The 12,063-nt window shown below is 35.5% G+C and overlaps 1 protein-coding gene across 1 annotated transcript; it reads left to right on the top strand.

The window, feature by feature from the left end:
- Positions 1–408: 408 nt before the first annotated feature.
- Positions 409–10,022, top strand: LOC130648206 (uncharacterized). The gene is made up of 5 exons (XM_057454245.1): positions 409–901; positions 2,318–2,411; positions 9,023–9,057; positions 9,451–9,513; positions 9,634–10,022. The coding sequence occupies exons 3-5, from the start codon at positions 9,037–9,039 to the stop codon at positions 9,850–9,852; spliced, it is 303 nt and encodes a 100-aa protein (XP_057310228.1). The 5' UTR covers positions 409–901; positions 2,318–2,411; positions 9,023–9,036; the 3' UTR covers positions 9,853–10,022.
- The last annotated feature ends 2,041 nt before the right edge of the window (positions 10,023–12,063 follow it).

Raw genomic sequence — 12,063 nt, 5'->3', positions numbered from 1 at the left:
GCAGTTGCAGGATCGATTTTGTTGTTCATCCGTGTTATTGAGCAAGCTGGAATTGTGTTGACTTATGATGTTAGCATACTAGGTGTGCAAGAGTAGCTGACTTTCAATGTATTGATGTTGAAAATTTTATTCAGCTGGGGGTCTTTTGGAAAGTGCTTTCGTACAAGCTGCAAAAACCTCTTGCCCACATTTGTAACAACGTTCATATTATATGGGGGATTGTACCATATAACATTTCTCAATCGATTTCTGTTTGGTCTTGTTAAATCACGCTGGTCATATTTCAGAATATTTTTATAGCCACTTACGTTAAGTGATGTTTGATAAAACTGTTTGGCTTTATCGAACTCTTCTTTATCACATGATAGTTGGACTAATCGTTGGTTGACCATAACAGGGAGTTGCTTGAGGATGGTCGGTGGGTGATTGGACTGCGCGTTAACATACAACGGCTTGCTGTTTGCTTTATGGTATGGGAAGTATTTTCCGGAAGGATTAATTGCATCTGACTAAGACACTGTGTAATGGCTTTTTGCGGAGAGTAGCGGAGTGCGCGCTAGCGCACGGAGCGTAGCGAAGCCCATTTCCTCATTAAATAAGCCAAATATAAGTGAAAAGAAAGCACGGTGGAGAGTATATAAGATTTCTATACGATTTCGTCCCTATACATCAAATTTATAAAAAATTCTGCCATTTTATCAGTGTTGCCCAGTAATTTTATCTGGTCATTTGTTGGTAAATTTTCGTAAATATCTGATTGAGCGAGACAACGTGTTTTTAGCACGGCGATGGAGTTTTTGTTGTGTTTTAAAGATGGTGCTAAACGTAGTCAGCCAGCTAGAAGCGAAATGATGAGATTTTTCAAGAAAGAAGTGGAGGTTATGATCACTGTTTTTTAAAGGTTGTCAAAACCCCTTACATACACCTAAAGCTATCTAGCACAACAGTAGCAGCTAAGCTAGCATAAAACTACCAATTTAACTAGCATAAAAATGCCTATTAAGTTTTCTCTTATGCTAGATGATTAGAAGATAGCATCATAAGAGAATTCTCAAAAATCCGTCCTAAGACTTTAGGACGGATTTTTGAGCTAGCTAGCTGCTACTGCACACAGTGAGTGATGTCCATCACATAACTACTTTGTAGTTTTATCCAGCTCCACAAAATGTGTTGGCTCTTGACAAATTTTTTTAAATGTATATAAAGAATGACTAAAAAACCTTAGCAAAATCAACAAAAGAACATCGCTAATTTTTCCACATATAATACTTCCTGTCAATGTTTATATAAACATTGACATGGTCACATGTTACCGACACCAAAGGTAATTTTTTTCAAGATTGGATGGCAGAGAAGTGTTGGGGAGAGGGCAGGGGGAGGAGAGTCATATGATTGTGGAGCTAGCTAGAAATTAAGAGGCATCACCAAACACCCAGAGGAGTAAATATTTAGCTACCGCTGGGGCATCACAGTGCTGGATGCAATTTTTGTTTAACATGTAAATTTGTAGTCGTCGGATTCTTAACAAAATGTAGACCCATAGACTATGTGGCGTTCCAAACAGACTACTCTTTCGCTAATACAGCAACAGGATCATGTGTCTTTAAATTAATTTTATACACTAGTGCGAGTCATGTTATAGAAACTGAAATTATTTCTATATATATATATATCAGGATTAACACCAACATCCATATTTTCTAGTAACAATTTTTTTTAATTTCTAAGGAGTGGTTCTTGTGCAATCATTAACATGTCTTGAAAATCTTCAAACATCTATATAATAACAGAAAAAATAACATAGAAACATAGAAAATCTTCAAATATATATAAACATTGAACAACATTGAGCTTTTATTTGAATTTATAGTTATGCATTTTATCGAGTATATATATACATCTTTTTTTTTGAATTAATACTTCTTTTGTTATTTTTTCTATGTTAGGATAAAACTTTGTTAGGATGTATATTTACATGAAAAAAGAACCTTGTTTCTACTTTTCAGTTAAGCAAACTTTTCGAAGCAAAATAACACAAATAAAAATGTGCATGCTCAGATACATTTCGCCTGCAAATTTGCCATCCAATTCGCATTAGAAAAATCTTTCGTAACGTTTTGTAGCATGTTCTGATTTGTTTTGTTCTAAATAAAATGTGTCACTGACCCATATAGAATATTGTGTCCAGAATAGACTGTGTTTTTGCTAATAAAGAAGCCCCATGACATATAAAAATTTGTGAGTAAAAATTCTATAAAGCCTCAGAAAACAGTATAGTCACTGTAGTTCGATCTAACCCTCATCCTCCTCTCTCTAGAGATGAAGTAGAAGAAGAGGAAGAAGTGACTGACGTCGGTCGTCCACGACAGGCGTGAAGCTACAACTTCAAAAGTTAACATAAGTAACATATGGTGTGCAGAGAGTACAAAGTTTTGACTCATTTTGGTTATATATTTTTATATTTTGATTTGTTTTTTGCTGTTGTGGTTAATATTGCAGTTCTGAGACACTTGTATAAAGAAAACTAAATTTTGATGTTCTTATATATCAGACTTTCTGTATATATGAACCAACTAATCTCCAATAACTATTTAATAACTATTTTTCCACAGTAGGAGTAAAACTTCAAAATAAAATTTCACCTTCTAATAAACCATTTCATAATTACCTTAATGACGCAAATCACAATTATTTTTTTATCAATCCTACTACTGAAAATGAAATAATACCACTGATATCTTCTTTAAATGAAAATAAAACAAACGGACCTTTTAGTATACCCAGCAATATTTTTAAACTTATTAAATTCAATGTATCAACACCCCTATGCGAGATAATAAATCTATAATTTTCGACTGGCATCTATCCAGATAACTTAAAAATTGCAAAAATTATACCTATATATAAAAATAAAGGATCTAGTCTAGAATGTAACAATTAAAATCATTCCACTAATAATGCACTCTTCAGTATTACAGAGAAAATAAGAGAAACTTTAGATTTCAACAACTTTGCATGTGGCATATTCATGACCTGCAAAAGGCATTTGACACTGTTGATCATACAATCCTTTTAAAAAAACTTGAAAATTATGGAATTAGACGACTATCTAACTCCTGGTTCAGATTATACCTTAGTAACAGAAAAAAATATGTTCCAATAAATGGTTTTGATTCAAATGTCCAAAATATAACAATAGGAGTACCCCAAGGGTCTGTACTTGGACCTATACTATTTCTAATTTATATTAATGATCTAAACAATGCAATTAAATACTCAACAGTCCACCATTTTGCAGATGATACTAACTTACTGACAATTAGTGATAATTTAAAATCAATAAGGAAGCAATTAAACCTTGATCTAAGATTTGCAACTGGCTCCGGGCCAACAAAATATCCCTAAATGCTAGTAAAACAGAAATCATCCTTTTTACCCATCCAAACAAATCTATTGACTATGATATCAAAATAAAAATCAACGGCCATAAAATTTTACCTTCTGAATCTATTAAATATTTAGGGATCACTCTGGAAAAACATTTAAAATGGCATATACACATAGATAATCTTAAAGTAAAACTATCTATGTTTCCTATAATATTTTAACTAATATATATCATGCTATCTTCTCATCACATCTAACTTATGGATGTCAAATATGGGGACATAACAAATACACCTAACTGAATAGAATTATCTCCCTTCAAAATAAAGCAATTAAAATTATAAACTTCAAACCTGCAAACAGCCCTACTTCTCTATTATTTAATAAATCCAAAATACTTACTTTTCCTGACACAATTAAGCTGAAAGACTTTTTATTTGCGTATGATCATTATCATAAAAATTTGCCTAAACCACTGCAAGGCATTTTCACTCTGGTTGCAAATACTCATACCCATAATACTAGAAATGCATCAAACAATAACCTAATACTTCCAAATGTTAGTACCACTCGCTATGGAATTTATAGTATAAAATATCAATCAATCCGTTGCTGGAATACAATTAATAACCAACACAGTGATAAAAAGCTGTCATCACTATCCAAAAACCAGTGCAAAAAATAATTACAAATCAATTGTTAAGTAAATACTTATAAGGAATATATACAAACTAATAATTTATTTGCTACACTTAAATTTAAATTTAAGTTTAATTAGTTATTCATTTTTTGTATATATATAGCTATATTTTTTATTTAATTTTGTTTAATTTTTGTTTATCTTATTTCATTTATTGATTTTTTGTTTGTTTTTCTTGTGTTTTTTTGTTTGTTTTGTCTTTGTCTTCTAATTTATTTCTACCACGTATATATATATATATGTCTATCTTATTTTTTTTTGTTGACAGGGGGGCTAGTTCTTGATTAGATTTATCTATTTGACTAGCTCTCCTGTTAGGTTAGATTATTGCATTATTTATACTCTAGACAATTTATTTTTTTAAAAAGTTTATTTTTTGTAATCTATTATTATTATTATTATTACTATTATTTACCCAGGATAGCCTCTTCAGTTCCTATTGGTACTGCTATCAACGAGGGTCCTGCGAAGGGGGTCCTAGCGCATTTAAAGCTCCCATTTGAGCTACGAAAGTAGTGGAAGCACAGCAATCGCTCAACTAGACAACCGCCTAAGATATCAATCCTATTCTCATGCTGAACGCTAAGCAGAAAGGATAGATTCACACTTTTTTAGTCTCTGGCATGACTCGGCCAGGGTTTGAACCCAAGACCTCCCGCACTGAAAGCGAACGCTCTACCACAAGGCTATCAGTCGGTCTTAACAAATAAATGTATTTACTAATACTACTATTTACAAAACGAAGTGAAAGTTCTTCCTTTATTAAAGTCCAAGTTTTCTTCGTTTTTAACGCACTCAAATGAGACAGCTGGTGGAAAAATAAAAATAAATATTTCAGAAGCACAATGTTACTATCATCGTAATTTCTACCTAGCTAGTTACTGGTTAGTGAAAACTGTCCTCTTATTGAATCAACAAACTTTAGACGTTTATATTACAGTAAAGATGTAGCTCAACCTTTTGCCCTGTTGATGAAGTTGATAGCGGCGAAAAGGCCATCGCTGGTCACTCCGTAATAACGGCTCAGGGGCAACAACACCCTGGGGACGAGGTTGGGTGTAGCTACCGAACTGCATTTAGCACAAGAAAGATTTAAAACTAATTTATCTTTTGAAGATAAATCTTCAGCATTTATTACAAGTAGCAAAAGGAACTTTGCCAACAGGTACCCAGCCATTACGTTTATTAATACAAGGAACAGCTGGTGTTGGGAAAACATTCATCATTACCGCACTCACTAGAATTGTTCGCCGTATTTTTAAGCGAAATTCTGCTGTTATGAACTTGGCCCCAACTGGTGCAGCATCAGTCCTCATACCTAATGGTCGGACTATACATTCAATGACTCCACCACCACACAAACTGAAAAAAGATAAGAATTTAAATTCTGTCCAGCTTTCTGACTATCCGTTGGGTGATGTATCTCTAAGAAAGCTCAGAAAATATACAGGCATGCATGAAAACAATGAATTGAAATTATTGCAACTTAATATTGATGAACGGAGCATGCAGTCAAAGCTTCTTGTGGCATGGTGCAGCAAAAGATTATGTGAGGCAAGAGGAGACTTTGACAATTATTATGGAGGTGTACCAACTGTCAATTTCTTTGGACCAACTTGGACCAATTCGTGCTTTCGATCTACATCAGCCACCAAAACACGATGATTCCACAATCAACTTTGCTGGTTATGCAATCTATCGCTCGTTTCAACATGTTATCGTTCTTACAGAGACCATGCGCCAAGGCCCAGATCAGTTGGATCTTTTACAACGCCTTCTTAGAATACGTAATAGTTCGATCACTCAACAAGATTGCCAGGATATAAATAGTCGTTACGAAAATGCTTTGCCTTATACTGAAAAATGTAACTTTCTTCATGGTCGCGTCCTTACATTAATGGAAACATGGAATGAAGTTAATGAAGAAAACCACAATAAATTAGCCAGCCTTGGTGTACCAGTTGCTGTTATTCCATCAAGAGGCCGTGGTAAACATCACTCTTTGACCGATAAGCAAATGGGTCAAATACCTCTGAGATCTTTAATGGCAGTTGGTGCAACTCTAATACTCACCAAAAACCAAAAAGGTCTTACAGGCCTCGGTCTTAATAATGGTGCCATGAGAAAAGTAATTGCAATCCTTTATTCACCAAATACGTCACCACCTGAATTTCCAATAGCTGTTGTTGTCAATTTCCCAAATTATAAAGGCCCACTATGGATTCCAGAACATCCAACATGGATACCAATTACTGCTATTGAAGGACGATGTGAGTCTAATTGTTGTAGCAGAAATGGCTTGCCATTGATGCCAGGATATGCGATAACAATTGCCAAAAGTCAGGGTATGTCGATTGGAGATGGTAAAACTGCCACCCACATGCGTATCAAGTTACAACAATCAATTCAGATGGAAAAAAATAACCTTGGTACAGCTTACACTGCATTCTCCAGATGCGAAAAAGAAAGAAATTGGGCACTTGTCGAACCAATTACTCAAGAACGACTATTGTACATTAATACACATCCCCGTATGAAAGCCAGACAAGAGGAAGAGAAACGCCTGAAGGCATTATCGAATGAAACCGTCAAAAAATTCAATATCACTATGGAAAAGTATATTAACTTGTTGAAAGAACTTGAGGAGTTTTGTGATGATGGTATTGAAGATGCAGTTTGTCCTTCACCATCTGTAAATTGCACATGTATAATATGCATATCTCACTCCTAATTTTATTTACTACCTAAATTCATCTATTTTGGAGACAATCACAATCTTGACCTGTTACAATAACCATATCTACACTTGATATCCAGTCCCATATCTATTTTATCCTTACCCCCATCAATCATCATTCCCCAATTACAGTACCGTTTTGACTTATAGCAATCAACATATCCTCTGTACCCTACCGAACATACCACAATTATCATACCGTTTCGACTTGTCGCAATCAACATATCGTCTCTACCCTACCGATCATCATACCACAATTACCATACCATTTCGACTTATCACAACCAACAAGGAGTTGCGAAGGAGGAAGCACATGACAGAATGAAGCCTGAACAAGGTGCATTAACATTACAGCAGTGTGCTGATTATTAATGGCCTTTAGGCCAATTGCAACCTTAACAAGGTGAACATTACAGCTTCATGCAGGTTATTAATGGCGTTGCTGGAGGTGGAGGTGGAGGGTCATAACACAGCCTAACAAAGGTCTGTGATTGTTACATTAACCATGGATACATTTGATATCCAGTTGCATGTCTATTTCGTCCGTATCACATCGATCATCATACCGCAATATACCATACCGTTTTGACTTATCGCAATCAACATATCGTCTGTACCCTACCGATCATACCACAATTACCATACCGCATGACTGAATTCAACCTGAACAAGGTGCATTAACATTACACCTTTGTGCTGATTATTAATGGCGTTTAGGCCAATTGCAACCTGAACAAGGTGAACATTACAGCTTTATGCTGATTATTAATGGCGTTGCTGGAGGTGGAGGTGGAGGGTCATAACACAGCCTAACAAACGTCTGTGATTGTTACATTAACCACCGATGCATTTAATATCCAGTTGCATATCTATTTTATCTGTATCACATCGATCGTCATACCACAATTACCGTACCATTTTGACTTATCGCAATAAAAATATCGTCTGTACCCTACCGATTATCATACCACAATTACCATGCCGCATGACCGAATGCAACCTGAACAAGGTGCATTTACATTACAGCTTTGTGCTGATTATTAATGGCGTTGTAAGCCAATTGCAACCTAAACGAGGTGCATTAACATTACAGCTTTGTGCTGATTATTAATGGCGTTGTAAGCCAATTGCAGCCTGAACAAGGTGCATTTATATTACAGCTTTGTGCTGATAATTAATGGCGTTGTAAGCCAATTGCAACCTAAACGAGGTGCATTAACATTACAGCTTTGTGCTGATTATTAATGGCGTTGTAAGCCAATTGCAACCTGAACAAGGTGCACATGCAACCTAAATAAAGCTGCATTACAGCATTGAGTTGATTGCGCAATTTCTTTTTATAAGCAACTGGGATTTTGGTCTCATCCGTACCCTAACAATCATCACAGCCCAATCACCCTACCAGTACAACTTACAACAATCAACCTACCAGCCATCATACCTCAGTTACTGTAGGTTGTGCAACATAAAGAACCAGTACATCACCAAAATGGGGGTGTACATCACCAAAATGGGGTAACTCTTTTTTACTTAAAATGTTAATTGCAACATAAATCTGTCCTTTATTTTAGGTATGACCTGCTTAGTCCCATTGGCTACCTTCCCGTGGTGCAGGTTGTCAAGAAGAGCTTGTAGACTTTCAGGCCTATCAATAAGGGGCGAGCAATTGCTCTTGCTCACGCAAACGCTAACTTAACTCTAAGAAATAAGAAACTAGGTGAGCTATTAATTGCTCTCCCAATTCCGAAAAAAGTTTTTCTGCCTGAGCAATATCAATTCATCTCACATGGAAATCAATGTTCTCTTTCTTATTCTTTACAGTAAAAAAGAACTAAAATATATAAAGAAAGATGAAATTAAATAGATAAAAAGGACTTTTTTTAAACTTATTCGATTTATTTAGATTGCTTGCCCAGTTTAAATTATTGTAACCTTGGGGGAGCGATTTGTTGCTCTGGTGTTATTTTCTTATTGATAGGCCTGATGAAATTTTTAATTTAGGATTTTAAAATTTAATAGATCGTGTTGTTTTTGTCTACATGTTGTGTCTACACGCTCTTCAACCAACAGCCAGGGCAATAAAACTCTCTTTGCATGAAATGTTTGCAAACATTCTTGTTTATTTCGGTGCTTTTAACTCCCATTAATAGGTGTTGTATTACCTAATCGTCTAATATTAGTTCTAAATTTCTATTTAGTGAAATATTTAAAAATGGAAAGTGAGCTGGTAAATGTAAGTATTTTCATAGTTCGGTTTTTACCTTTTCAATACTAAAATTGCATTTCTTTAATGCAAAATTTTGCATTCATGTAAAGCTTTTTTTATAAAAATTTAATACTGAGGATGGTGTTCATGTTTCTGTTTTATATCTTTAAAATAATTGCTAAAGTTTTGCCACATAAAGGCGATCTTACATAGACTAGCTGTTGTTATTGGCTTGGTATCCTGACTGCCATAGATTGTATTATGTATATGAACTCATTGTCATCTCATTATACGAATGAGATAAAGGCTACCTCTACTACTTTTAGCAGCCAAATAAGATAATATAATACTTAGTTGAATTAGCATACAAGAATTAGCATATGAAAGTATTCAATTAATTTGAGAGATATCTTTATGTAGGAGTTAAAGCAGAGAATTGATACCCTGGAGGGGAAAATTGAGGCTTTAGAGGAGAAAGTTAAAGTAAGTTATGCACTAGAAATAATTGCTTTGAAGTGTAGAATGTGATAAAACAGTAACAGTAACTTAGTGAACGATTAGAAGTTTAGAATGTGGCATTTCCACAATTGTCTTATTTTTTAGGAGTTATCAGCAGAGAAATTGGATTTGTCGTGGGACGCCTTCCGGGACTTTTGTTCCCAAAATAAGACTTTAGGAGCTTTTATAAGCTCCCAAAATTACAAATCCTGGAAGGCGTCTGGTGGCTCACGCACCTTTACACAGGAGGATGATATGCGAGAGCGGGCGAAGTTGAAGAGGAAGAATGGTGGAAGAGGGAGAGGAGAAGGATATAGGTGGTAAAAAAAAAATGCAAAAACTTGCTGTTCTTAATTCATTCCTCTCAACCCATCCCCAGACTTTTCTTCTTTTAAAAATTTTCTTTTGCACAACAGTATGCGCTTTTAATATTTTGACGTAGTATATAGTTATTTAGACATATATAGTTATATAGACAGTCAGCAAGCATAACTTTAGGTTATAAAATTCTTTATTAAGCTATTATAAAACAATTTGCGTTTTGTCATATTATTTGTATCTTGCAAGCATAACTTTAGGTTATAAAATTCCTTATTAAGCTATTATAAAACAATTTGCGTTTTGTCATATTATTTGTGTCTTGCGTTTTTGTTCCAAGATTCTGCATATAATGTGCGTAATTACCTTATTCCATAAAATTACCCAGTTATGATTTTACACGCTTTTTTATAGGAATATAATTATAAGAATATCGAGGCTGAGAAATGGGTTAAAATTAGAAATATCCTAAGTATATTCCCAGGCTCAACTTCTTGTTTTAGATATGAAAATTTGTGTGATGCGCAGATTTTGATTAGAGGTTTATTTCTTATACTGTATGTTTATTTTCTTGTCGGATCACCTGTCGTTTTCACCTTGTTTAATGACTTTCCACCATTTTTTTAACCATCTTGACCATCTTAGCCTGAAACACACGATCCTTTAATACGAAAGGTCAAAAACTGATGGATAATGATTAATATTACTTACTTTATTAGACACAAGTGTAAATATTTAAGTATATTTAATTAACAAAATTACATAATTATTACGCCTTGTTAATCTAATGGCTATGACACTCGTAAACGAGAGATCCAGGTTCGAATCCTGGACAGGGCATGAAAAACATTATCTTGCACCTACAACAACCCCGTTGTATTATATTGATAAAATTCTGTATATTGACCTTATAATACCTTAATTAAATATACGTAATCTTCGATTTGTAGAAGGGGAAGGAGTGTATATTTAAATGCCTGGCCCTGCCTTGCCGTTCCTTTGCCATTGCCTACCCTTTCTATGTCTTTTCTGTTGCCTGCTTACTATGCCCTTGTCTGTGCCTCCCATGCCTTGCCTACCCCTGCCTTGCTGATTCCTCTTCCTGTTTTCTTGCCTGCCTTTGTCGCTCCCTTTCCTTGCCGTTCTTAATAAATCCCTTCCTTTCCTATGCCTTTTCTGGTGCCTGCCTGCTATGCCCTTGCCTGTGCCTCCCATGCCTTGCCTACCCCTGTCTTGCCTACCCCTGCCTTGCTGATTCCTCTTCCTGTTTCCTTGCCTGGCTTTGCCGTGCAACGCTAAATATATTGCCGTGCCCTTTCCTTAATGCCTTTGCCTTGGCAACCTCTCCGCAACACTTTCTATACTGGTTTTAATGGTGCTAAACTAACAGTTTAGCACATGTTAATTGGGGTTACAGAAGGAAAGGTGTGTCTCCATTGACTCCTAGTATAAGGCTAACCTGGTTCACTAGTGTTTTGTCAATCTGCATTATTAATTTTACAAATGTGTTGGTGACCTATGACTAGTAGTCAACACTATATTAATTTAACCAAAACAATAGACTGCCTTAAGCTTGTTACTTAAGGCCATAGATCCATACCACAAGCAGGGGGGTATAAATATGGAGTAGAACACAGTAAGCCTCTTGCTCTTGAACAGTTCAGACGTTTTGCAACACACATTCAGAAAGTGGCTGCTTTTTAACATTGGTCTGAAATTGCTCAATTCAAATAGTACGTAATGGCATCTAAAAAAGCAAAAAGCAAAGGTAAAACTCTTTTAACATACGACGAAATGATGGCTGAGCCTCATCTTAGAACTGTTGGCGAGTGGTCAGAGTTAGGCTTTGAAACTCTAACCATGATTGCGAAATCCTTTCAAATTTCAACTGACAAAACATTGCAAAATATCGCATTCCTTATTTCAAATTTAGAAAACAAAAAATAATGTCACAGCAGGAAGCTCCGACTTACCGTCCACAGTCACGTCAGCCATCTTTACGTGTTTCCCCCCAGCGATCTTCGACAGCCGGTTTTGTGGAACACGCCAATCTTAAAGATGGTGTGTCAGTCGCGGATCGTTCAGTTGCTGGCGTCACTACTAATGCTCCAACTTTAGCTAGTTCGGGTTTGTCTGCTTGGATGGTAGGGTCAACTTTATCAATTTCTCTCCCTCCAGTTCCTAAGCAAATTTTGGATAAGATTAAGGGCGCTGAGT

This window comes from Hydractinia symbiolongicarpus, chromosome 1 (genome assembly GCF_029227915.1).
Source record: "Hydractinia symbiolongicarpus strain clone_291-10 chromosome 1, HSymV2.1, whole genome shotgun sequence".
In the NCBI taxonomy this organism is placed as follows: Eukaryota; Metazoa; Cnidaria; class Hydrozoa; order Anthoathecata; family Hydractiniidae; genus Hydractinia; species Hydractinia symbiolongicarpus.
The sequence above is the reverse complement of the archived record's forward strand: the minus strand, read 5'-3'. Positions and strand labels throughout refer to the sequence as shown.

Bases quoted from the DNA above. Each gene is read 5' to 3' on its own strand.
- LOC130648206 (XM_057454245.1), top strand. From the start codon at position 9,037: ATGGAAAGTGAGCTGGTAAAT. The intron at 9,058-9,450 runs GTAAGTATTTTC...ATCTTTATGTAG, and splicing joins TGGAAAGTGAGCTGGTAAAT to GAGTTAAAGCAGAGAATTGA. The intron at 9,514-9,633 runs GTAAGTTATGCA...CTTATTTTTTAG, and splicing joins CTTTAGAGGAGAAAGTTAAA to GAGTTATCAGCAGAGAAATT.